The 26,675-nt window shown below is 37.9% G+C and overlaps 5 protein-coding genes across 10 annotated transcripts; 1 reads left to right on the top strand and 4 right to left on the bottom strand.

The window, feature by feature from the left end:
- Positions 1–34: 34 nt before the first annotated feature.
- LOC100710431 (serum paraoxonase/arylesterase 2) lies at positions 35–3,347 on the bottom strand. The gene is made up of 9 exons (XM_003454364.5): positions 3,201–3,347; positions 3,048–3,118; positions 2,903–2,958; positions 2,571–2,733; positions 2,019–2,145; positions 1,639–1,842; positions 1,466–1,547; positions 748–876; positions 35–633 (listed from the first exon to the last, which is right to left on the bottom strand). The coding sequence occupies exons 1-9, from the start codon at positions 3,275–3,277 to the stop codon at positions 472–474; spliced, it is 1,071 nt and encodes a 356-aa protein (XP_003454412.1). The 5' UTR covers positions 3,278–3,347; the 3' UTR covers positions 35–471.
- A 2,979-nt stretch (positions 3,348–6,326) lies between these two features.
- LOC100534434 (casein kinase II subunit alpha) lies at positions 6,327–12,731 on the bottom strand. Of its 2 annotated transcripts, none has more exons than XM_013277021.3 (15): positions 12,582–12,731; positions 11,770–11,861; positions 11,368–11,444; positions 11,039–11,167; positions 10,805–10,916; positions 10,609–10,710; positions 10,465–10,515; positions 10,300–10,359; positions 10,116–10,199; positions 9,893–10,003; positions 9,677–9,778; positions 8,263–8,363; positions 8,023–8,171; positions 7,838–7,927; positions 6,327–7,181 (listed from the first exon to the last, which is right to left on the bottom strand). In XM_013277021.3, exons 4-15 carry the CDS (start codon positions 11,137–11,139, stop codon positions 7,066–7,068), a joined length of 1,179 nt encoding a protein of 392 aa, XP_013132475.1. In that variant the 5' UTR covers positions 11,140–11,167; positions 11,368–11,444; positions 11,770–11,861; positions 12,582–12,731; the 3' UTR covers positions 6,327–7,065. The 2 variants fall into 2 exon arrangements, with proteins under 2 accessions (XP_013132475.1, XP_019220583.1); XM_019365038.2 differs by lacking the exon at positions 12,582–12,731 and adding an exon at positions 11,990–12,174 and having other exon boundaries at positions 6,767–7,181.
- A 631-nt stretch (positions 12,732–13,362) lies between these two features.
- Positions 13,363–16,934, top strand: LOC102078727 (uncharacterized). 5 transcript variants are annotated; one of them, XM_025911484.1, is made up of 12 exons: positions 13,363–13,482; positions 14,722–14,757; positions 14,897–14,958; positions 15,042–15,080; positions 15,162–15,209; positions 15,362–15,409; positions 15,544–15,594; positions 15,681–15,719; positions 15,828–16,226; positions 16,310–16,348; positions 16,450–16,515; positions 16,762–16,934. In XM_025911484.1, the coding sequence occupies exons 2-11, from the start codon at positions 14,750–14,752 to the stop codon at positions 16,500–16,502; spliced, it is 786 nt and encodes a 261-aa protein (XP_025767269.1). In that variant the 5' UTR covers positions 13,363–13,482; positions 14,722–14,749; the 3' UTR covers positions 16,503–16,515; positions 16,762–16,934. The 5 variants fall into 5 exon arrangements, with proteins under 5 accessions (XP_025767269.1, XP_019220305.1, XP_025767270.1 ...); XM_019364760.1 differs by having other exon boundaries at positions 14,657–14,757; XM_025911485.1 differs by lacking the exon at positions 13,363–13,482 and having other exon boundaries at positions 14,390–14,757; positions 15,042–15,059.
- Positions 16,935–17,059: 125 nt separating this feature from the next.
- Positions 17,060–18,341, bottom strand: tyrobp (transmembrane immune signaling adaptor TYROBP). The gene is made up of 5 exons (XM_025911487.1): positions 18,048–18,341; positions 17,915–17,935; positions 17,669–17,812; positions 17,501–17,568; positions 17,060–17,379 (listed from the first exon to the last, which is right to left on the bottom strand). Exons 1-5 carry the CDS (start codon positions 18,082–18,084, stop codon positions 17,323–17,325), a joined length of 327 nt encoding a protein of 108 aa, XP_025767272.1. The 5' UTR covers positions 18,085–18,341; the 3' UTR covers positions 17,060–17,322.
- Positions 18,342–20,665: 2,324 nt separating this feature from the next.
- hcst (hematopoietic cell signal transducer) lies at positions 20,666–23,044 on the bottom strand. The gene is made up of 5 exons (XM_013277022.3): positions 22,904–23,044; positions 22,345–22,424; positions 22,141–22,161; positions 21,792–21,926; positions 20,666–21,617 (listed from the first exon to the last, which is right to left on the bottom strand). The coding sequence occupies exons 2-5, from the start codon at positions 22,397–22,399 to the stop codon at positions 21,574–21,576; spliced, it is 255 nt and encodes an 84-aa protein (XP_013132476.1). The 5' UTR covers positions 22,400–22,424; positions 22,904–23,044; the 3' UTR covers positions 20,666–21,573.
- Between the last annotated feature and the right edge of the window lie 3,631 nt (positions 23,045–26,675).

The raw sequence follows: 26,675 nt of genomic DNA, 5'->3' as shown, positions 1-26,675 counted from the left end.
ACCCTCGCTCTGGAGATGCATGCCAGATCTTGCCTCATGTGGTGAGGATGATTGAGAAAAGGGTGATGGATCAAATAACATTTTTCCCCCCTGTTGACAAATGTGCGTTTACTTACTGGGAACACAGTGGACAGCTTCATTGTGGAACCACAACAAATCTATTTATTAAAGTTCACATTTCACCTTTTATTCAAAGCCAAATACAGACAGTAATAAATTATCAAATTAAAAACATTATTTTCATAATTGTTCCAATTATTTAACAGTGAAGCAAATATCTTGATAGTTCAGTAATTTCTGTGTCTAATACCACTTTTGTAGGCTGAACGTGCGCAGTGCAGTATAAACTGTCCAGCTGAGAACAGATACAAATATTTTTTTCCCTTTTTCTTTTTCCTTTTAAACACTTGAATTGAGATTTTTTTTCCCCTCTTATGTGTTAAAGTGAGTGGCAGTGTTTGCTTTCATCGTCTATTGTAAATCACAGCACAAGGCTTTGTGGAACACAGAGCCAATGAGCAACTTCCCTCCATACGTAGCAGCTACAGAAGAGCCCATGATCACATGTCCATTGTCTGCGTACACCTGTGTAACCACCGGCTGATCAGAATGAACGTTCTGGATACGGATGATCTGCAAACATACAAAATCATAAGAAAATAAACATAATCAGATCAATCTCTACAAATGGGTGCATGTGCGGTTATATAGTGAAAAAAGAAACACAAATAAGAAGAAACACCAGACCTCTGATCCTGGTGGGTCTTTGGGGTCAAACATGAGAGCCTTCCATGCATTAGGGTGACAGCCTAACCAAAGGTCACCATTTTCAGGGTCGACCTCGACGTTGTCACAGAGTGTACCCACAGCAACAGACTGGTTAAATGTCAAAGGAAAGACTGCAATTACACACTTATCGTAGAGTCATATATATATAAGAGTTTAACTCTGCAAGTACTTTCAGTGAGAATATTCAGCGTTTGTATTTTCTTTTAACACTAAATGTAGAAATATTTGATACATTACTTTTTTAGACTAAATAAATAGCACAAAACATTTTAAGCAATAATTTGGGGAAAAAAATGCTGGATATGCCAAAATGATTCAAGTTAAAACTCATATATGCAAATTTATATAAAATTTTAAATAAATCAGTTAGAAGGTTCAATTTAAAAAACAAACAAACAATAACAACAAAAATTAAAACACAATTTTTTTTAATTGAATTTGTATGTCATGATTTTATCATGACCATAATTATTTTATGGTTCAGGCTTAGTTCAATTCAAGCCAGAGACACGAGTTCCTTGTGGCAAGAGAACCGAAAGGGACTTTGTAAATATACCAACATTAATTAAAAAATATTGATATATTATCAAAGTATTTTTCAATGGATTTAAAAAAATTTTTAAACTGTCAAAAGAGCACTCCCACACTGTTGTGGTAAGTCAGTTTTATTAGCCACCTTGACGTTGGCCAATGAATTGTCTTCTTTCCGCTCCAACACGTGCACTTTTTGGTCAAAAAATTCTACGACATAAATATACCTATAAAAAAAGAGAGAGAACGTTAAAATAAAGACATTCAGATATTTGAAACATATGTAACCGTGTGCAAGGGCCTCCTGATCATTCTTACCTTTTGTCTGGTGACATGTTGATTCCATTTGCAAAGAAATAACCCTCAGAGACCACTTTTACCTCCTCACTACTATAGTACACAACATTAGCCCACGACAGAGGCAGTAAAGGCTCCACAAATACTTTCAGGATTTCTTGGTTAAAATAGTGATCATTTGTTGCATAGAAGCTATCCACTCCCACTGCAACAATATCATTTACGCTAGAATAGAAAGGAAACAAAAAAAAATGTTTTGTCATGTTATTACACATTAATATGCACGTGATTTGTATGGAATTATATTATGACATGAGATGGTTGCACGAATATTGTTTAAGGCTGACTATTCAGTAAATCTCAAATGTCATTTATAACAGAAATTTGTCATGTTACTTTACCTGTAGAGAAGTTCATGTTTTATTGTTTTCAGGTGTTCTAGGGCACGGTCCTCCTCCACAAACTTGAATAGCTCCACTTGGCTTTTTTGTTGAGGATGATTGACAACAAATAGGTAGACTGTGCTATCTGGAAAAAACGATAAGAAAGGCACAGAACAAAAATAATGTCTATAAGGGGTGTGTGTGTGTGACTGTATCAAAGTTGAGGGGCATGCATAACTTGAAATTAAATAAAAAGAAAATTATCACTAGGCTTTGCATATTACGACACCATTTGTGTCCAAATGTCCAAACACACCCATGAAAAGCCTGGCTATTCTTACTGTACTTACATGGTACCAACTGTAGGTATCACAGCAGGTTTGACCACATGCTTGGCAAGCACACACAAGCAAAAGAAAAAAGTAAACATTGTCCTCAGTGCCCTAAGCTGAGCAATAAATTGCAAAGTTTACTCAAATCAAGGACAGCAGATTTTTGCCTTCCAGATGGTATTCTGTGGACATTTGTATGCCATGTGTGCAAACGCATATGAACTGTAGGTTTGTTTACCACTTGGATCAATGTATACACTGATGCCATGAGGGTTGAAAGAGTCAAGATCAAAGTTCCTTGGCATGCGGAGCTCTACTGGTTTCATCTGAGAATCCTGTAGATCAAGCAGAAATATCTTTCCAGGCACATCCGAGGAAGGCAGTCCAGGAAACTTCAGACCCTGCACACACAAAGCATGAAAAATACTGTGAATTATGCAAAGTGTAATAAAACTGGCTGCATTATAAATTCCTGTTATTAACATTCTTATTCCACACTATTGCTATGGGCTTTAAGACTGTTAACCTAAGAGGTGGAGATTTGGCTGCTTTACAGCAAAAACAACTTACAGTGCTGATAAAGGCGAGTCCGTTTTCCAGGATCGTTATATCCTCCGATCCATAATCTAAAAGCACAATATTCACATATTGTTAATTTTTCTGATTTCTAGTGTGCATCAAAGTATCGGCTGCATTTTCTTGCATGTTTGCTTACCCAGATTTTTGAGTGCAACACAGTTGGGGAGGTGTTTCGGGACAATCTCTCTAGTAGCAAGGCACCTTTTCCTGCAGAGTTTGCAAAACAAAAGTTATTTTGAAACAGTCCGAGTGCACAAAAGTGCTTCGACATGAACGCTGTCTGTATTACCTCAGGTTGATAAACCTCTCTCCTAACAGCACCGACAAGACAGCTACAAAAAGCGAAATGTATGCCAGCTTTCCCATTTTGAAATCAGGAGGGGGAAAGGTTTCCAAACGTACTTAAAAACTGCGACAACTGCACAGCGGGGCGTTCCCGAAATGCTGCATTCATGACAATCGGAAATACCGCTTCTTACCATGTGAAATAAGAAATGCGTCACTTCTATATTGCGCATTGTGAATCTCTAAATTTGATAAATACGTAAATTTGGTTTAGTTCCAAAGAGCTAGCATCTAAAAGACAGATCTATGTTGTTTGTGCGCATGAAAGTTGGGGATTTTGTGAGTTGACAGGTGTTGATTCACTGCATGTTTTGCCCTTAGTAGACAGTGAAGTGCACACAGCCTGCAGCAGAGTTGCCTCATGATTAACATTTGGCCTCTTGACTCTGCACATGCAATGGAGTCACCTTTGTGTGTAACATCCAGGAACATCCAGTGCACCTGTATGGGATCATTTTTTAGTAAATTTCACTTTCTGTAAGGGGATATGTACTCACTGGCCACTTCATTATTTACACCTTTTCAACTCCTTGTTAACAGCTAATGAGCAAGTCACATGGCAGCAACTCAGTGCGTTTAGAAATGTAGACCTGGTAAAGATGACCTGCTGAAGTTGAAACGGAGCATCAGAATGCCTGAGAAAGGTGATCTAAGTGGCTGAAAGCGGCATGGTTTTTGGTGCAGGCCTGATTATTTCAGCAACTGCTGGGATTTTCCCACAAAACCATCACTAGAGTTTACAGAGGATGGTCTGTAAAAGAGAAACTATCCAGTGAGGAACAGTTCTCTGGGTGAAAATGGCTCAGAGGTCAGAGGAGAATGTCTCAAATAAACGTCTGTTTCAACCAAAGTATGCAGAAGAGCATCTCTTAACACAAAGTATGATGAAGACTGAAGCACATGGGCTAAATCTACACTACTGGCTACCACGCCTGTGAGCTAAGAAGAGGTACAGTGCCAAAAAGTAATTTTCATCACTGAAATTGTTAAATGCATGAATGATATCAAGCCAGAAACAACATACTTGTCACAAGGTAGAAGCAGCTATCTCTCATTTATACCGGTAAAGTGTATTGACATTAAACATGTCTTTTTCAAGAATGATCTGGCCAAGATTGCAGCAGAAATTGCAACAAGTATAACACCACCGTTCTACAAAGATATCTAATGAGGCAAAAGGAGATTGGACTGATTGTAATGCAGCTACAAAAACACAGCATGATGAAGATTTAAACAGGTCTTTCTTTATTTTATATATAACCTCTTTATAAATCCTGTTGACTACAGTCTATTTACTAAAATACGCAAAGAGAGAACACATAAAAAACATAACAATTACTGGCAGTTAATCAGTTGTTGGTATAACACATGACATGAAACTGGAAAGATTCAGAATTTGGCATAATCAACATGAAAGCATGGATCCATCCTGCCTTGTATCAGTGGTTCAGGCTGCTGCTGGTGTAAGGGTGTGGGGGATGTTTGCTTGGCACACTTTGAGTCATTGTTGAACTGGCACAGCCTACCTGAGTATTGTTGCTGACCACGTCCATCCCTTTATGACCACAGTGTGCCCATCTTCTGATGGCTGCTTCCAGCAGGATAACGTGCCGTGTCACAAAGTTCAAATCGTGCCAAACGGTTTCTTGAACATGACAATGAGTCCATTGTACTCACAAGGCCTCCACAGTCACCAGATCTCAACTGAATAAGCAACTTAATGTGACGGAATGGGAGATTCTCATCGCGGATGTGCAGCCGACAAATCTGCAGCAATTGCGTGATGCTCTCACGTCAACACAAAGCAAAAATCTCTAAGGAATGTTTCCAGTACCTTAATGAATCTATGCCATGTAGAATTTTAAGACAAAAAGGGGCTCAACCCAGTACAAGCAAGATGTACCTAATGAAGTGGCCGGTGACTCACTCTCAAGTTTATTGCCGTTGGTTACGGCATGATCAGGGCTGTGAATGCAGGTCCCTCCCACGTTTTGGACAGAATGAAAAACAAGCAAGTTTTACTAATGTTTTAAGGTCAGCTATTCAGTAAACCTCATATAGCTTATCGCAGGTTTGTAGTAGGTAAAGGGAAGTAGAGAAGTTCTGTGTTTTTGTGGTTTTCAGCTCCACGGGGGAAGTGGTGGCCTCCGAGCAGCCTGAGGATAGTTTGGGCCTGCTGTGAACTGTCAGTTTAACTTGTGACATAGCAAAAAGGAGCGAGTTGACAGACCCCTCGGAATTCATACATCAGGTGTGACTCTCTTTCTCCATGCTCCCTGCACTAATGGCTTGCTAACCCTCCCTCTCTCTTCCTGGCCTTTGAAAAATGTCCGCTCACACCATAGTTTGGAGACTAATGTTTGCTTTTGTAATCTGGACAACCTTACTCCCAATGCAAGGTTTCAACATGAGGGCTGTTTTTGAACCAGCAGTGAAGATAACCATTTAAAAGGCCTCTATCGCCACTCATTCACATTTTCAGTGTAACTGGATTAAAAATTTCTCTATTTTTTTTAATAACAGCTACCCAATACTATGATTAAAGTGACTTCTTTTAGCCACAATAATCATATATTGAAAATAAGATATTGCCAGACATAAAAACATGGGGTTAGCTTCCAAAATTAGCAGCCTTTTTTTTCATGAACAGAATGGCCTGCGAGTCAAAAATCCCAGCCTAATTCATTGTTTTATTCCATGGCTGCACTAGGGCGTGGTCCTCGACAAGCTCGAACAGCTCTACCTGGTTCTGAGAATTTTATCTGATAAATGATAAGAAAAGTATAATACGGAAATAATCTCAAGGGGTGTGTGTGTGAGCGATTACATGTATTCATTTGTTCTTTCCCACACAGAGGTTGCCATCAGGTATTTTGAACCCTTACATTCTAAAAACACACCTATATCCACTAGTCCATCTAAAGGAAACCTGGTATTAGGTGTAAATATTCACTCAAGTAAACCTTTCTTGCAGTAAACAATGACTATTGTGTTTCCGTTCATTGATGCATACCTACACAACCAGTCGGGTGTACAGATGTATATTCAATAACATGTAGGGCCTGCAAAACCCTGTTTAAATTGTTTATTTTTGAAGTTGTTTTCTGTAGGTGATGACCCCTCCCAACATAAAACAAAAAAGTTACAAAATTGTCTATAATCAAAATCATGTGTAAGAGACTTCATAAAAAACAAACATGAACACATACATACACATACAGAAGTGAAGTAACATAAAATTGGCAAACTATTGACCCTGTGAAACTCAGCATTGGGTGCATGCAACCTGACAGTAACTGTAGAATATCTACAAAAAGTCCAATTAAAGAACGATAGCGTCTAACAACTTCAAAACACCAACAACTCCTGCACGTTACATCGTGTGCAACCAGCGAGCGCTGTTGGGTGGGGCGCGCCAGATTCCTGACTCTTGTTTCGTGAAGTCGTGTCAAAGGTTCACAGTGTAATACAGCAGGATCCCCGTCAAACAGTTTCAAGAGCAAGACTGTATATTTGAAACATACAAAATAAATTTTTATTATCCATTCTCTTCAGGTCTACATCTCATTAGGATTTCTAGACAATAGCATTGTCAAGTAACACACCCAAATTAATTTCTAATAATTCTGACAGGTGCAACAATACATTTCTGTCAAGTCCAGGTGTCAAAAAATAACTGAATGTGAAAAGCAATTTAAATCTTCTTTGTTATTTTTCCAACATAAAAGGGGGAACCATGGCCCTGGGTCGTAGTGAGAGCTACGCGGGTCATGGCCGTGGGACACATAAACACGGGTGAGGAAGTGGCTTCAGGGCTGGGCCCCGGTGGCTGCAGGGACTTGTGTGGCCAGGGTGTTGGGGGCGGGGATGACGGGTGATCCAGCAATGTTAGCCATGGGCTGTGTGGAGGACATTGAGGTGATGCCTAGGAGAGGGAGAAGGATCATTAATCACCCGGAAAATGCACAATTACAGATAGGAGGGAGATCAAAGAACAGGCATCACGATGGGTTGGATCTTACATCACAAGTGAAACTATTCATAATCATAAAGTTCAAGCCAGCTAGAATAATACAGGTGTTTTCAAAATCTTCCATAGTTATAATATACAATCAGTACACATCTTTGTACACACGCATGCCGTTAGGTTGCTTCACTGAACTTTTCAATTTTCAAAAGGAAAAAGTGTGAAGCTGTCCAGGTGACATTCTGAGAAAAGTAAATATGAGCAACTGCAGAGCATGCCTTAAAAGCAGCTGCAGCTGATATTATTATGTGCCAAAGTTACCTGATGCAATCTGTAAGAAATGTTGCCATATTACTAATCAGAAAATCACAGCTCTAAAGGGTGATGTACTTTATTTATGTTTTTTAACACCACTGCATAACTTTAACTGCAGCCACTGTCAGGTGCTACTTCAAAAAAAAGTCAAGAAAGTCACACCTCTACTTTACAGTAAAGGGCTAATTATATATATCTAACAGAGGTCATTTGTCTTCAAGATAATTCTTTGCAAAAGCATCGTGCAGCTAGCAAGACTGTTGTCTATAAGTGCAGGCAATTTGAACAAGATTACTCACCGGCCATCATACTTGAGGAGCTGACTGGAGTGGAGCTGGCAGCCATCCCTCCAGGAGTGGCCCCCCTTCCCTGATCTTTTACGATGGGATCTGAGAACAAACGTGTATGTAAGCAACCACGAAATGTTTTTTGTTTTTTTTAGAAAAAAAGCAATACATGCAGAGAGAGGAAAAACAAGACTTACAGAAGTAAGGATGATCCATGGCCTCTCTGGCCGTGAGGCGGGCTTGATGGTCGTAACGCAGCAGTTTGTCAAGGAAGTCTAGAGCCTCTGTACTGACTAGGTGCTGGTTCTCGCTGTGCACAAACCTTTCCCACCTTTTGCGGGAATGCCTAGAGGCAAAAATTTGGCCATTAAGACTTAGTCATAACCCAAAACACTCAGTGGATGCTTTATTAAGAACAAGCAGCTATGATCTTTTACCTTCCCAGAATGTCATTGAACCGTGGATCCAGCTCAATGTTGTACTTGTCAATGTAGTCATACAGGTCCTCTGTGCCAAGTACTTTTGCAATTCGCACAAGCTGCAAAACAAAAAATATACACACACACACACACACAAAAAAAAGCAGTTGGATTACATAAAGCATTTGTTTGACCATGGTGTGTACAGACCAATAATTAATGGTGGGAGAGTACAGATACAGGACTACATATTTTGTTACATTAAGACTGGGCATGTTTGACACTCATACTGTTCATTCTGCTTCAAATCATCAAACTTATCAAAGTATGCTTAAAGGAAAATAATTTTAAAAATCTGATGATAGCAAACATAATTATTTAAGAAGTTATTTTTATTTAAAAAAACAAAAACAAAAACATGTGAGCACAGATTGGAAGTAGTACAAAGTGAGCACTTGAAATATAAAATGACAAAAAAAAAAAAAAGAAAAGAAGAAAAAACATAGTTCCAGTAGTTGTTTTTATTATCAGTCACACAGATTTCCAGAAAATAAAAGCCCACGCGAATAAACATAATTTAACCTTTTACCGTGATTCATTATTTTTTATTAGCAAAGACCAAAGGTTTCCTATTTATCGATGGTGGTTTACTTCAACTGGGTGGAGCATCTAGAGAAATGATTAACTGATCGTAGCACAGTCATCGTTACGATCGCTTTTTCATTGAAAGTATATGAATCAACCTTGTGACCCTTAAACTGGTTTGAAATGATACGACTGTTTCAGTAAGTAAGAAATACCGATATGAGTCATCTGTCGCTCACTGCACTTTGATATTAGAATTCAAGAAATGTAATTACGCTAGATGAATTGATGCTGATAAGTACAACTAAGAACTGTATTAGCAGGTGATCGAAAGCTAAAATGAACAAATAATCAAATGTTGAATACTAACGTTTTATAAGAGCGGTTCAATAAAAGATCCTAAAGGATTTAGTTGTAAGAAAGAGGACTTGATGCTAGGCTTCAATTTGATGGACTACTTTAGAGTCTTGACCTTAGTCCTAGTGTAGATAAGCAAAGCTCCTAACCTAACTGACATTACAGACAGGATTAAACTATGTCATGACGTACGTCTTTAGGTATGTCGTCACGTCTTGCACCCTTTGTATTTTTTCCCTGGTTCATTTAATACATCAAGCTGGCACAAAGTTAATAATAAACAAACCCTGAAGCAATCGCTGCTGGTTTTCCACACAAGGTTACGATGACACCAGCGCCTGCTCTGAGAATACTAGTGTGACTGTGTAGAAAATAAAAATACTCTGTATTGTGGAAAAAAAAGAAGCTCTGCAGCTCTATTTTGGCCACAATGTCCTTGACCACACTGACAAGACTATATTTAAAGAACAAAAACAAAAAAACTTCATACCTGATCATAGTTGTCATGACCATGAAAGAAAGGTTCCTTCCTGAAGATCATGCTGGCGAGCATGCAACCCAAACTCCACATGTCCAAGCTGTAGTCATACATCTACAAATAATATAAAGAGGAGCACTGGATTGAAGTGGCTTCCTGACTTGATTATATATTGAAAACAGACATTTATTTGCCTTTACATGCAGATAGTAATATAAAGAGTTTCACCTGGTAGTCTACCAGCAGTTCAGGTCCTTTGAAGTACCTGGATGCCACTCTCACGTTGTATTCTTGGTTTGGATGGTAGAATTCAGCCAAACCCCAATCGATTAGACGGAGCTGAACAAGAAGAACAAGTCAGAATATGCAGCAATAACTGTATCGGGCTACACGCCAAAGCTGGTGTGAACCACAAATGATAATGAAAATAAACAACATAATAATACAATACCTTTCTATGTTCATGGTCAATCATTACATTGTGTGGCTTGACGTCTCTGTGCATAATTCCCATACTGTGGCAGTAATCCAGAGCCTGCCATTTAAACAAAAGTAAATAAAAGATATATATTGATCTAATGTTTCCAATATAACAGAACAGCTGGTGCAATCCACATGTACGACAAACTGCTTACCTTTAAGATTTCATACATGTAGAACCGTATGTCAAAGTCGGACAGAGTTTGATACAATTGCTGTAAAAGAATAAAAAACAAAACAAATTAGAGGCAATTTGGGGAAAAAAAATTGTAAGATTAACATTTTAAAATTCACAGTCCACAAAAACACAACATCATTACCTTGAAGTCTGTGTTGTTGACATGTTCAAACACCAGAGCTGGGGTCCGTGACTAAAAGAAAAAGGGGAATGTGTGTTTGTCCATAAAATCTTTTGTATTTAAAAGCCTTGAATTGTTATAAATAAAAAAACAAAACAAAATTACCACAGGGTCCTTGACGATATCTAACAGTGAGATGATATTTGGACCACCCCTCAAATTCTCCAGGATCTTTATTTCTCTCTTGATTTTCTTTTTCTTGACAGGCTATGGACAGGGACGAGGTCTCATGAGGCTTATAAAATCTCAACTGAAGTGATAAAGTGAAATCCACCAACAATCAATAGATAAACATCCATACCTTCAGTATTTTGACGACCACTTTTTCATTGTTTGTGATGTTTATGGCTTCAAACACTTCACTATATTTGCCTCTCCCTAGTTTTCTGACTAGCTGATAGTCGTCTTGGTTGCTGGGGGAAAAAAAATAATTAAAAAGCCACAGTTAAAAACTAAGAAAAGGAAAAAAAAAAAAAAAAAAAAAAAAAAAAAAAAAACTAAACCAAGGCCACCAACAATAACCCCTTTTCCTTACCCCCATTCAACAACATGGGACTCATAGTCCCAGTATTCCCGAGGTCTCTGTGTGTTTACATCAGGGTAAACTCGAGAGCGGCTTGGAACAGGGCCAGACATATTCTACAAAGGGTCTTCTCTAACTCTCCTGAGATGAGACAGAAAAAGGACAAATGAAATTATACAATAAAGCTCTATTAAAATCACAGGGGCACAAATGTGCAAGACAAATACATATTGATGGTTACATAAGCATTTTTGAGTACTGGTTTAGCATTCCAACTGTTATGAACAGCCTTGTATATAAAATATGGGCCAAATATTGAAATATAAGACAGCACAGCATACCTGGGAGGTTTCCTCCAGGACAATGGTGAAAGATGAACTGAAACAGGGGTGGCTGCAATGCCTCTACAGTAAGTAAGCTACATAGAAAAACAGACAAAAAATATACATATATATTGTTAAAAACCATCACAGTTCCAGGCTTTTATTAAATATTACAGGAAGAGATGATGAGCAATGTGTAGCCAAAACTTTAAGACATATTTAGACTCTCTCAATGGTAGCCTGATTAAAACTTTCAAAAGAAAAATGTGAATATTCCCCACACGCTACAGAAGAGCAGTAATAGTATCTTAAGTAAAACAGAGCCATTTCTAAAGTAAAACAGACACGTTTAAACAAAACTAAGGACAGCCCGGGGATGTCTAGTGTGTGTAAATGTGGTGGCGTATAAAATGGAGCAACCTGAATGTTAAATGGGGGCATCCAACCAGTCTAATCAGGAGGTACGGGGTTCAATACGGTCATCACTGGGGGCTACACCAAGCCAGTATCTCCTGTTGAAACGGGGCAGAAATGTAGGTTAATTAAAATCAACAGTATCAATCAGGAAAACACGAGCAGAGTGTGCTAGCCAACGTACGCCAACCACTATATAACGTTATTAAGCTTATGTCAAATTTACGAGCACACGAGGAGCATCCAGTCGACAAATGATCTATCTGCTACGAGACACGCGTTCAGCTGGAGCCAGTTTGCCCGCTTAATACTTTGATGAAGAGGTGAAATGTGCGTACAAGCCTTCTGTGGCCCCACAAGGCCTACTGTGGAGCTAAGAGCTAGCCGGGCAGCTGGCTTACATGCTAGTTAGCATTAGCTTCGCCAACTGCAGAGTAAAAAAAGCCGGGTACAAAGTCACAACAAGCTCTCGACCACACTATGGGTCTGTAACGGAAAGAAAATAATATTTCTGCGTTAAAGTAGTAAAAGGACTTTCCAATTTGCCATTATTAAAGTGGAACTTCACAAAAAGCTTCGAAAAAATATATTTCCTAAAGCTAAAAAGTGCTAAGCTAACAAGCTAGGGGAGTGAATAGCCAGCTTGGCTGGCGAGGCAACTGGCTGACAACGCCTTGAAAAAACACCCTTGAATCACTGTGATCGAACAGCAGAATGGCGTCGCGGCTCTGTGACTTATCCCTAGCCTTTCCTCGTGTGTATAGCACCCACAAATAGCTCTAAACCAACGAATATTTGCGATTAAATAACCCGATTACCTCTCAGCGTTGTTGGGACGTCAATATGGCGATGCTCGAGATCAAGAGCTTAGTGCGAACAGCCTCTCCTGCAGGGGGCGCTCTCTCTTTTATTTTTCATAGGGAGACTGTAACTCAGTCTGCCACCAACAGGTCTCGCTAGAGGAGGAAACTTTGATCCGAACGTCTCTGTAGTTAAAGCTTTTTAGTTTATGTAAACCTACTCCAAAACTCAGTGTTCGGTTCCACAAGTAGACTGAAACATTCCATCTGTTAAAAATAAGTAAATGTATAAATATAAACAAATGTATTACTGTGTACATAATATTGTATTTTGTCTTTTTTGTTTCTAATTCTCTTGGATTTTTTTTTCTATTTTTATTTTTTTCTAGTATATCTCTAATTCACTTTTTCTTCCTGTACCTTGTGCTTTTGTAACAAGTGAATTTCCCCAGTGTGGGTTTAAGCAAGGCCTATGCCTATATTTAGCTGAGCATCACAAACGGTTTACTTAATTCAATACTGTTATTTTCACATCTGACATCTGGAAAATAGCTACCTAAATAATAAATTTAATTATTTAAGGTTGAAATTTGATTACTTTTCTTAAAGTGACCCAAAATACACAAAAATAAAACTCAAATATGATCTTTATTCATTGAGATTTTTTTTAGGTCCACTAGTGTGCGTCAAATCAAGGTATATGTGTAGTTTTAGGGAATTTTGAAACTGTGAAAATGTACATGCCATGTTTGTCTATCACATGAATAGTCAGTGTTTCCTCCACATTTGCCCAGGTTCCTGCAGTCAAAAGAACCTATTGGTCTTTGAAGGATCACGGTGGAATCGCCAAACAGCATCATAGTATAACATCAGGGGGAATGATCATAAGTAACAGAGAGCAGAGGGTGGCTTGACAGAGGTATGAGGTCTGAAATAAGGTGGGCATGGTGGTAGACTGGTTAACACTGTTGCCTCAGTGCAAAAAGGTTCCTGGTTCATAGGCTCGCTGTGGCATCTCTGTGTGGAATTTGCATGCTTGATCTACTCCAGTGTATCTGGAGTGGGTTTTTTCCCACAATCCAAAGACTGTCAGGTTAACTGGGGATTCTGAATTTGCAGTCAATGTGAAGAAGATAAAATACTTGAAGCGTATGGAATAAAGTTCTGTATGAATGTATAGTTAAAGTGTGAATTATAGTAAGAAGAGTGATCATTAAAACTATACTAAATATAAATGTGTGTGCCAACAGATAACCACATGTGAGAATATTTAACAATAAACAAATTGTAATCCATTTATTCTGAACTATTGAAACAGAAATTAAAAGAGGGACTAGGGCATGCGTGTGATTTACCTCTTATCGCTGCTTTGAACGCACAGGCAAGTTTGCAATAAGCATTCTTTTGCTCAAAGTGTTCATTAATACCGAATAAATACTGATCCTCTGTGAAACAATATTTAAGGATAAATCATTCATTTATTAATGCAGAACAGGCTTTGTATATATTCTGAATTGATCTGATCTGTTGTTCAAAATTTGTTGTAAACTTTTACTATGAATTCAAAACTGATCTGAATCATAATGTGAAAGCATATAGATAATTATAACCCTAAGAGTATGTAAGGGTTAAATGGGATTTACATAATTTTCCTGCTTGTACTGTAGAACTAGAGAAAGAAGGGATATATATGAAATTGCAATTTAAATAGATTCACCTGAAATCGTCCACTCTTCATGACATTTGTAGGACCACAATGAGTAAATGGACAATGGAGAAAGGGCGACGCAACAATACATGTTCTGTGGCCATAGAATAACCTCAGGGGCATTTCTCTGAAGAAAACCTGCCACCTGTAATCAACACATAAATGAGGGGAAGACCAGTGGCTTCTGTGAATGTTAAGAATGATTGTTGTCATACTGAACTGAAATGAATAGGCCTTTGTAAACATATCAGAGCCTGTAACCTAATTGTTGCTCCTCTACGTGCAATTCACGCACTGTTCAACACAAAGAAACAGTCACTGACTAAAACTCAATTTGATACTTCTTGTGAGAATCTATAATTAACCAAGGCAAGGCCTATTACAGGTCACAAAGCGAGACAAAGCAGCAGCACATAAAAGCCTCCTAACTGCGCTCTTACTGACCAACAGTGGACAGACCCAGGACCCAAAGTCAGCAATGAAGATGTAAGTCTGGATTGATTTATTTTGCATTTTAAACTTCTGTAATTAAAGCTACTTTCACCTATTAGCCACAAATAAGATATTGCATTAGTTTTGATATAAGTATGTATTTTCTAACTGAAATCTTGAATAATTTTTTCAGCCTCTTGTGTTGCCTGCTCCTGCTTCCATTTGCAGATATGGTGGTGGCAGCCTCTATCAAAGGTAAACCGTTGAAAGAGAGTAAATAATTGAATATTGTTCAGGAAACTGTTAATTTTGTAATAAAATTAAAATCTGTCTAACAGGGCAATCCTCCAAAGAAGGTGTGTTAAGCTTTCTACATGGTAAGAACTATTCATGTAGCTAAATACTGCTTGTACCGTTGTTTGAAATGATCACAAGACTTGTTCATTGCAAATTTGTAGATGCACTAGCAGTTACTACAGAAAGGACCACACCTGCAGCCGTCACAGGTCAGTGCTTCCAAATGTAGCTTTCAGATATACTCACATCCTCAAATTGCTGTTGGTTCTCTATAAAAATAATCCAGAGTGCATTAAAGAGAACAGAAACATTTCTAGTAATCGTGCTGTTTTTGTTGTTTACTTTTACTTGTTTAATGCAGCACAAAGGACCCCTCTATGTGGCACTGTGAATAAGCAAGACTCAGACGGTACACTTTTTTGTTGTTGTTTACTTTTTCATTTTTAAAGAGCCTCTAAAAGCACACTGAACAAAACAAAAGAACTCAAACAAACAAAAAAGCACAATTACTTTTTCAATAAATGGCTAAAAATTCATTCACAGATATCTCAGATGCCAAATCTACAGAGAGCTCTGAAACCAACAGATGTCCAGGTAGGTGAACAATTCGGATGATGTGCAAATTTAGTAAAAAGAATGTAAGCGATATCAATAAATAAAGATATTTTCTAATATTCCAGAACCTGATGCGTTTGACAAAAATGGAGATGAAAGCAGAGGTGCAGCGCTTTTAATCAAAATTATTAGCCGAATGAATCAAACTGTCTGTATCAGTGCCGTGGATGTGGTAATTCAGATGGCATAGCAATGACTTCCATTCTTCCTAGATGTATCCAAAGACCTTGACAGCGATGAGATCATGATTCCTGGAGCTGTGGCAAAAAATGAAGCTCCATCAAGGAAGGAGACTGTAGTGGGCAAAGATAGTATGGCAGCGATGGATATTACCAGCAGCCTGGTTCAGGACCATGGGAACAGGGAGCATAGTTTGATTGAAGGAGAACTCCAAGCAAGCAGAGACAGTGAGGAAGGAGGGATAACAAATGCTCGGGAGGGTGGCGGTCAAAGCACCAATCTCCAAAGGTGGGCCACACGAGGAAAAGTTAATGGGATGAGTGGTATGTTGGTCCATGGCCAAATCAGAGAAGGGCCAAATTGGGATAGTTTGGAAGACAGCAGTGACAGCCTGGCTGGAGTGAGCACCAAAAAACAAACGGACTATGATGGTAAGCCCATATTCTGTATGACATATTTCCAGGAGTTATGCTGTGAGAAATAAAAAGCTATACAATTGTTAATATTCCCACAGAAACCAGAGAATATATGAGCTCTGAAACCTATCCAGTTGGTAAGAATGTGTTGTTCTCTTAATTACTAATGTAATGCATACAGTGACTGTTTCCAGAGGGTTATATCAGTGTTTGTGATCCTATCTTTTCTTTGCTTTAGTCCCACAAGAGCGCAGCAGCTTGCCCACTCCATCCAAGAACCATGTCGCTTGATGAGCACACAGAGGTCAGTTTCCTCTGGATTTGAATCACATTTCAAGTTTAACTAGTTAAACTTGTAACCAACCTGGTTACAAGTTGTTACAAGTTTGGTTACAAGTAGTAACCAGCCTGACTGAGAAAACCACTGATGCCACATTGCCCGACTTAATTACTCACATTTCCTTCACATAAGATGAACCGGTTTTCTATATCTGGCTTGTGTTCCACATGTTCTGATTGCAGTTTTAACATTTTTCCTCTCTATTTTCAGATTGCATGTCTTCCTTATGAATCACGGATCACTGTCTGTTGACTCAGGAGACTCAACTCAAGACAGTTTGCTTCCACATCCGGATGCTGCAGGGACTTTTTCTATCCAAAATTAGATTTTCATTCTCTCTGATCCAACAAACAAATGTAAAAAATAAATATGTTTTGATTTAACCTGTGCTGGGTGTGTTGGTGTAAGCTGTCAGAGTGATGAAAATAAAGCCAACATCAATTAAATCATAAATGAAGCAATGCAATTACTTTTGAAGACTTGACAGGATCTGTCTGAGCCAGAAATCTGGTTTTAAAATGTAGTTTCATTTATTATTAGTTAAATACAAATACATATCATAAAACAGCCTAAAACTAGAATGTGAAGCAGCAAAGATTACATTTAGTGCCAGGCAGTACTCACTGAATAAAACATCAATCAATTAATGCAGAATAAACAATTTTTTTGCGAGTAAATGTGACAAAGCATAATCTTAGTTTATATTTTACATTGTGGAGCTAATTACAAACAGGACATTGTCAGCACTTTGATACTTTTTATGTTATTCAGTCATTTCCTATAGTGCCGAAGTTCACTGTAAACATCTGACTGGACTCCATGTAACTCCTACAGAAAAGTCAAAGCAATGCATCATTGTAATACGTATAATATACATTATATGTATTGTTCTGTTTCAAGTGTGTTTTTAGTCATTCATTTTTTATTTTTAAAAGACTCTATACATCACCTGGTATGGAGATTCTGTGACCTCTGTTGCCATTTTCTTTGAAATTGATGATGGTGCACTTCTTTTGCCTGACAGGAGATTTAGAAGTGTCACGTTAATGCCCATTTGGCATAACACCTCTAGGCAAACATACACATGTACAGAAAGGCACACAAATACAGTGCTCACCACTGTGTGATTCCCATTCCCTCTTTCTCCTCTGATGAGTCGCAAAGCAAAATACAGAAATAGTGATGAAGATGGTCAAGATGATGTCAGAGGCAATAATGCCTATTACAGATTCCATGTTTATCAGGTAACAGGAACCACATTCTGTTAAAAAACAAACAAAAAACCCCCAACAACATATGATTGAAATACAAAAACCAAACACACACATCACACCGGAGCAAAGAGTTTAGAAAAGCGAGATACCTTGCTGTCCTTCTGATGAGCCTGCGAGACAAAGAATAAACGAACCTCAGGTTATAAAAAGAATCGAGGTTAGTCCTGTGTTCCTTTGCTACCATCGCTATAGATGTTCAAAACCAAAATATACGCTACTCACCAAACAACGAACCCACAATACAGAGAGCATCAGACATCTTCTAAAGTTTTTGGTTTCTGGTCTAAGAGGAAATGAGACAGGGAGGGTGAGAGCCTCCGGTCCTTCTGTTCTCTTTCGAGATGCTAGGCTCTCGCACCTAGATATCGAAAGGTAGAAGGGCTCTCTGGTAAAGGGCTGTCCACAGGGAGTGTTGTCAGGGTGTCAGGATTCGTGAGCATATGACTGTGATAGCAGGAGGAGAAGTGAGTCCACTCAGAGAAGAGGAAGCTGGTGGTTCTGTTTTTGCCACATTCTTGTGAGGAATGCTGCTCTATAAAAAGAAAATATTTGACTTTAATCCTTCAATTTATTTTAATTTTAATTTTTAGCAATGTTTTCATAAAAATAAAATCTAGGCTAGGCAAAGATAAGGAGCTGTGTAAGGTCAGTTTCATTACACCTTCAGTTTCTGCAGAAATGCGTGTGATGGTATCTCTGTATAGAGCGTTTCCGCATGACCTGTGGTTTAGTGCAAGCGGTTGGCCACAGTAAGAGCTACCTAGTCTCTGAGCCGCTATAAAACCACCGGTTTATCTATAAGGCTGATGTACCGTCAGTAAAAATGAAAGTTTCACTGTTATTGTCACGCAGATTCCCACATTTAACCAAATATACACATCACTGGTTCCGTAGTAATTAAGAGGATTAGTAGCAACTGGGTGCTGCGTTTGAAGGAATCAGGAGACCCAGTGATATATTGAGCACAAATTCAGAATCAGTGAATGTATGAACATGAAACAAGACTTGTGTTTTTCATGTTTTCAGTATCACTATTTTGCAAGACAAATTCAAGCATTTTGACTGTTTCTGATAATTACCAATAAAACATCCTTGATGTTTTGTATTTACTTTCACTTTACAGATTCAAGAAAAAAAAGAAACCACAATCAAAACAAAACATGAGGAAAACAGAAAAGCATAATCATAATAAATAACTTAACATGTTCAAAGAAGGAGTAGGAAGTGTCAAGGGGGCCCAGGGGCCAGTATGCGGGAGTGGACCCAAATGCAGACACGAGCAGGACAGTGATAAGATTTTAACAAACTTTATTGGGTGCATAGAGAAGCAAGATAATAAGATGTGGGGACATAGTGGGAGTCTTGCTTGGAGGTGAGCAAAACATGGAGGTGTCGACTTCATATGATCCAATAAAGCGTGGAGCGAGCTTGCGAGAGAGTGATTTGAGAGGAATGTCTCTGGCAGCAAGCCCTGGTGCATACTGGGGTTTGGTCTTCTCAGCCGATCCCCGTAGCAGCGCTGTCGATCAACGGTCCTTAGTAATGCTTCCAGAGTCCGGGTCCAAACATGTCGACAACTCTCGGTTTGACCATTGGATAGCCGGTGGTATCCGGTGCTAAGGCTTACTTTGGCTCCCAGGGTGGTGCAGAAGGTCTTCCAGACCTCTGAAGTGAACTGAGGGCCTCTGTCAGAGACCATATGGAGTCTGAAAACATGATCAACAAAGAGCTTGACATTTTCGGAGGCAGAGGAGAGTTTGTCCAGAGAGACAAAATGACCTGACTTGGAGAACCTGTCAATTGCAGGGAGAATTCCGGACTTCCTGGAGGAAACGGGCTCGCTGGTAGCAAAGTCTAAAGTTATATGTGACCAAGGTCTATGGGGGTGGTTAGTGGTTGAAGTAAACCTGATGGTCATTGAGTGCTGTTTTTGTTTCGTGCACTGGTGGAACAGGCAACTACATAGCCTTTAACATCACTTTCTAGAGTTCCCCACCAAAAGTAACGTCTGATAAATGAGGGTGACAGGTGAATTTGGCGATGTGAGCCCAATGAAGTGGAGACATAGCGATGATCAGGTGGCTCAGAGCATAAACCTGATCTGATGTCTTATTAGGTGACACTCTTGACCTTTATTCAATTACTTAGAAATTAATTACTTGGAAGACTGTTTTAAAAATATAATATAAAATAAATAAAATATAAAATATAAAAATAATTTCAAATACACTTTTTTACACAAACACAGATGAACAAGGAAATGTTGTGTTGTGTAACATTTTCTGTTAATTAACAAAGAAACAGGCAGCAAGGCATATTTGCTACACATCACCGGAAGTTTAGCTTTTAAAGTTGACACCATCCACAAAACTGTGAAAGTAAATGACTCACAAGGTAATAAGGGACGGTTGAAAGGAGACACTGTGCATCAATCAAGCACACTGTGTACTTGAGATCAGACACATAAGTAAAGAGATATGAAATCACTTTGGTTAGCATTTTTTATTCTGTGTTTGCCTGAAAGGATAAAGTAGAGCCATGTTAACCACACAGTGGCTTCGACACACAGCGGAACCACGCTCCAAATCTAATCATGTCTCACACGTCTGAAATCTAATCAGGTCTTAAATGTCAGCTACCGAATGACAAAGTAGATGAAAGGGAGAGGCAAACGGAAAGTAACGAGCAACTGACAAATCTGTGAAGCTACACAATGTAGAAAAACAAGAATAAGTTAACTGCCTAAAAACCATATAAATGTATTCTGTGAACATGTTTGAAGATGAAATATTCCTCCATCTTTAAAAAAAAAAGAAAAAGAAAAACTTACCAGACACAAGAATGTTTTAGCTTTCTTTTATTAATGTGCTAAAGTGGACATTACATTTTTTTTAGCATTACTTTTTGTACATTTTACAGTTTGTAAATATAATATGAACATCTGGACAACATCTCCAGGTCCCGGTTAAACTATTTAGATAGTTTGCGACCACTACCCAACTTCAGGGGGTGCTGTATCCTCCAGTACAATCTGTGTCAAAATTGTTTATGGTTAACATGAAACAATACTGCTGAAAAATATTAAAGGAAGATTTAAATCACACATCTGATGTCCATGAATGAAATACTCAAGTTGGAATCCTTGTATATTATTTTTTGTAAACAAAATGCTGTAACAATGCTTTGAGGGCTGATTATACAAAATCAGAGAAAAAACTAAAGTTAAGATTGCTCAAATGTTTCCTTGATGGTTTTTAACAGTGTATTTGAATGTTAACCATATACAATTATTATTATCACACACAATTAATATTATTAAAATACAGTATGATTGTAGGGTCCTTATTTTACAATAAACAGTACCTTGAGGCAATTGTTGCTGTGAAGTGGTACTATGAAGATAAAACTGGACTGCCTTTTTCAAAGTCTCTACTAAATAAACTGAAACACATCTTATATAACTTTATAACATATTTAAAATCACAGTCCACATTGTGGCTGAGTATGAAATCCCATTTATGAGACTCTTTTATTTATTTTTTGTAGTATGAATTAACAGGTTGAAGTCTAAGTACAATTAGCTAAGAAGTAAAATATAAAATGTGTAAAACAATGTGTTCATGTTAACTTAAAATGTAATAGTTAATGATATTTTTCTATAACTAATTTTCAGAGAAGATTTTTTTAAAAAAAGTAAACAGTTTTCTACAAGAAAGTTGAAAGTGTTTTCATGCATTGCACCATCCTTTCAGCTCTTGCAGTTGGCCCGGACATTCATATACACTTTGTGAGCTGTGAAGAAATCAGACAAGAGACAGCATAAGGGAGAAAAGCTATCAGTTGAAAGTATATACACTTGATGCTAAAGGCACACGTTACAGAAGAAGTCAGTTTGATGAATATAGTAAAAACGTGATCAAATAAAAGGGCTCCCAGGGAGCAGTGAGACCTTCACCATCATCTTACCATTATCTATCTTCTGACGCCGAAAACTGGCACATCGGTATGTTACAACGACAATAATAAGGGTCAGCACCACATCTGCACAGATAATGCCTGCTATTGTTCCTGGCTCAATCCTATAGCATGACACTGTGCTGTCTGGTAAATACAAAAAAGTGAGAAACAGACAGTTAGACAGAAATGGGGTGGGAAGAAAGAAAAAAAACCCAAGAGATGTAGGGAAAAACTGAGTCATCACGCCTGGTTACCTAGTTCTGCATTTACTTTTATTTTTATTCTTTGTCTAAGCATTAAAATGAATTTTTAAAAAATGCATTTAGGAAGTTGACACATCATCTTTTTTGATACTTACCAGCAAGTGCTGGTGCAAGGCCTTAGAGAAAGAAAGGGAACAAAGAGGGATATGTTAGTTGAAACTTAGTTTAAGCTCCTGTAACAAGTCGGTTAAGTTTCCGTTGTGCACAGCAGCTCGTGGTTTTACTTTCCTGTGTAAGACCACCTTCATTTTGAGTGTGTGTACACAAAGAAAAGAGAAAGATTATTAAATCATCCTTACTGAAAAAAAGACCAAATAGGACAACGGTGAGGAATTTGTTATTTGCCATCGCCATGAAGGTCGGCTCAGTTATGTTCTATCTGAAAGACAAGAAGAGACCAAACATTGTCCTATATTACATGTTCCAAAGATGTGGAGAATAAAGTTCATGTTACAGTATCTATTCTTCGAATTTTGATACATTTTAATTTTTGTATTAAGGACAGAACATCTGAAATGTCTCAGAACTGTAGGCTTGACCTCTTTTGTATACTCTACATCACAACGAGACATGATGGACTGTGTGGGTAGTTACAAAGTGATAGAGATAAAATTAGTCAATGAAAAATTCAGAAAATGTTAACATATCTCTAAATCATTACAATTATTGTAAAAAAACAAAACAAAAAGATTTAGCTCAAGCAACTGCATTTCATATGCAAACATTTCCTGTTCACAACTTTATAAATCCAACCTTTCCTCGAATAATCTAACTGATTAAAAACATTCTGACAGATTAAATCTTTAAAATTAAAAATGATGATGAAGAGAAAGTAATTGGGAGTCCAAAACCTCGTACCTGCTCTGGTTTGCTGATCTGCCTTCTGCTAGCCAAAACATGGTGTACTTCCTATTCGTTTTCTCCTCTGACATCTCTGACGTCAGACTTTCTAACTTCCTTTGGTGGGCTGAAGCACCGTCTGCAAGCTTGTCTCCACTACAGATTATTTAATAACAGTTGAGCTCTGACAAAGTGAATCTATATTTAATGGAGTACAACATCGTTTCCAAAAAACCCACAATACATCCAATGTTGAAAGGAAGAATGTGGGAATCAGTTTTATTTATTTACTACAGTCCATTGCTGCTGTTAGCTGTTGTAACTGCTGAATGTGGTTTTGGGTTTCTGTTTTTTTCAAATGTTGTCGCTGTCAGCGTTCACACTGACAGAAACTGTGGGTTGTTAAATGTCACCACTGCTGATGCTTACAACATAACTCTTGACTACTCCCAAAAGCCAGAAAAGAAAAAGGAAAACAAAAGTTATATTTTATTTAATATATATATATATATAATCGTAAAATGATATTTTAGGAATAATTTGAATAACTAAACTGTAATAAATACATTTCACCGAATCCCTTCTTCCAGTGATTCAGATTTTGAGTTTCGTAAAATTCTTTGTTTACACATTTTATTCAGTGGTTGCCAAAATAAATCTTATATTTTGTTCGGTGCGGTTTGACTTCGGTTTCGGTTCAGGTCAGCAATATTGTACAGCCTTCTGCTATATTCTAGCTGTACAACAGCAGAGGGAGCTGCAAGCCTTCTCATAGAATGACCGAGCTCATCTGTTAGAGCAAAGATCAACAAATAAGCAGAAAACATAAAGGGGAAATAACAGGGCTTAACACTTAAATTGAAGTAAAACAGTTAAAAGACCACAGAAAAATAAAGGTGCACATTGATGCACACATGGCTACGACTGCTTTCTTGTTGTCTCTTCTGTAAACAAGCTTTGTAGCCACAAAAGCAGTGAATGTGCAAACTGTGGGTGAGGTTAGTTACCTTATAGAGAATTGTGAAAAGTACTGCTTATACCACATCTGTAATGTTAGATGAAATGTTATTTAATTTAGCATTACATTTCTTCATTGATATTTATTATTGGTCTCAATTTTGTACTTACACTATTTCCTTCTATTCTAATTAATGTCCATCCATTCTCTTCTGCTTATCCAATTCATGGTTGATTTGAATGTGCAATTATCCAAATGATCCCAATGGGCAATTTGGAATCACCAATTAACCTAATCCCAGTAATTTCTTGACATTTTCCACTGAGGAAACCAGAGTACCCAGAGTACCCAGAGTACCCAGAGTAACCAGAGTACCCAGAGTAACCAGAGTACGGGGAGAACATGCAAGCAGACTCAGAACCTTCTTGATGTGAAGCAACATATAATATAATAAAACAAAACAGTTCAACATTTGAGTCTTAAAATACTTTGGGTTTGTTGGTTACTAAAGCGATCCACTAGCCACTTCATTAGGTACACTTTGCTAGTATCAGGTTGGACCTCCGTTTGCCTTCAGAAGTGCCTTAATTATTCGTGACACTGATTTAACAAGCTAGAAACATTCCTGGGAGATTTTGGTCCATATTGACATGATAACATCACACGGTTGCTGCAGATTTTGTTAGCTGCAAATCCATAATGACCATTTGAGAACAGTGAACTCATTGTCATGATCAATAAACTAGTTTGAGATCATTTATGCTTTGTGACATAGTGTATTCTCCTGCTCCAAGCAGCCATCAGAAGAAGGGTACAGCAGTCATAAAGGTAAGCAACAATACTCAGGTTATGCTGTGGTGTTTAAACAGTGTCCATTGATACTAAAGGTCTGAAAGTGTGCCAAGAAAACAACCTCAACATAAAGGGTGCTACTGTGTGAGTGGCACCCTGTGTGGTCTTCTGCTGCTGCAGCCCATCTGCTTTCAGATTCAACATGTGTGTTTGGAGATGCTCTTCTGTAGTTCAGTTGTAAATAGTTGTGATTTGATTTAATTCGCCACTGACCTCTGGCATGAACAAGACATTTTCACTACCACTCACTGGACATGTTCTTTTTTTGGACCATTCTCTATAAACCCTAGAGATGGTTGTGTGGGAAAATCCCAGTACATCAGCAGTTTCTGAAATACTCAGATCAGTCAGTATGGCAGCAGCGACTGTGCCATAGTCAGCGTCATTTAAGTCACTTACCTTCCCCATTCTGATGCTCAGTTTTAACTTCAGATAGTCTTGACCATGTCCATGTCACTGAGTTGCTTTTGTGTGATTGGGTAATTTTAATATTTGTATTAATGAGCAGCTGATTCGGGTGTAACTAATATTGTGGCCACTGAGTGTATATCTATTATGTTTATCATTAAAGATATTATTCAGCAAATTAACTACAGATTCTCGTTATCCTTTAAATAGCCTCCTTAAGAAGAATACTGTTATTTGTAGACGCTTATCTCTTCTGAATATGTGAAGATAAGGGGACATCAAAGAACTGCCATATCTTTGACGGTTACATAGTTACTGACTTAATCTAATAACATAAGTATGACTAAGAAAGTAAGTTAAATTTGTTAAAATCCCCATATCTCTAAATAGTTAAAAAATACTTTTAACATAATTTTGGAGCCCTGTAAATAGTTGCTACCAAAACATGAGAAGAAGTCCCCAGAGGCTGATTGTTTACCCTGAAAAGATTCTCTGAAGAATGATGCACAACTTTCTCTGAAAGAAGCTTGTTAGTTTTCTTTCTGACTAGGAAAAGTGTAGCTGAGCGTGTGGTAGACCTGAGGTATTTCCAGTACTTATGTGTACAGGTATACTGACATTAGCAGAGCAAATGTGGGATGTAGAATATAGATCAAACCATCTGGAGAATTTACTGAGAGGTGGAGCCAGCCCTCTCGGTTAGGCTTTGGGCTGGGCTGTGGATCACCACAGCCTGATATACTAAACACAGAAAACATCTTGTGTAGTTTCCCTTCTTTTATCTGCCCTTTCAAGTCTGAGTTGTTCCTTGAACTAAACAGAGCTTTCAGCAACAAAAAGTCATCAGGGTCCAGTGTCATCTTGGGACTGCTGCACAGACAGTTATGGGCTTATTATTAAACTGTGTCCACTGTATGCATTAACTATGCCTACTGAATATAAATTAAACATCTGAATATATACATCTGTAGTATATAGATAAGTAAATATTTCCAGCACGGTACATATTTGTACTATAATCACTACAGGGTACAGTCCTTTTTCTTTTAATCTGACTTTCTTCCATTCATTGTTTTTGATTCTTTCTGCTTCTTTCTTCTTTTTCTAAATGGAAAAAACCTAAATCACAGAATTCTCACACAAAGAAGAGATGCAAAGGCTTACCCATTACATTCGTTTTCAGCTTGCCATTTACAGTTTTGGATCTGACTAGAGTAGGTCTGCATGATTCACAGATTAAAATAATCCTTATTTTGTTATCTTATTCCTTTACATATTTCATACCGCGCTCCAAGGTTCAACCTTTGTCTTAAACAGGCTTTTTGACCTCTGTCTTCAAGGTCACCCTCTCTTTAAGCTGATTTTCTTCTGATTAGCTTCCCTTTGCATACAAAAGGTTTGAATAGCAAATGAGCGTGACTGCTGTATTTACAGACAATGATAATCATATTAAGGACACCCACTCAAACTGAGAATAATACAGAAAAAAACAGTATAAACCATAGACTTCAGAGCAGCCTCAAGACTGCACTTTTTTCTCATTATTTGAGAATTGTTTAATATGAATTCCCA

This window comes from Oreochromis niloticus, linkage group LG11 (genome assembly GCF_001858045.2).
Source record: "Oreochromis niloticus isolate F11D_XX linkage group LG11, O_niloticus_UMD_NMBU, whole genome shotgun sequence".
NCBI lineage: Eukaryota > Metazoa > Chordata > Actinopteri > Cichliformes > Cichlidae > Oreochromis > Oreochromis niloticus.
The sequence above is the reverse complement of the archived record's forward strand: the minus strand, read 5'-3'. Positions and strand labels throughout refer to the sequence as shown.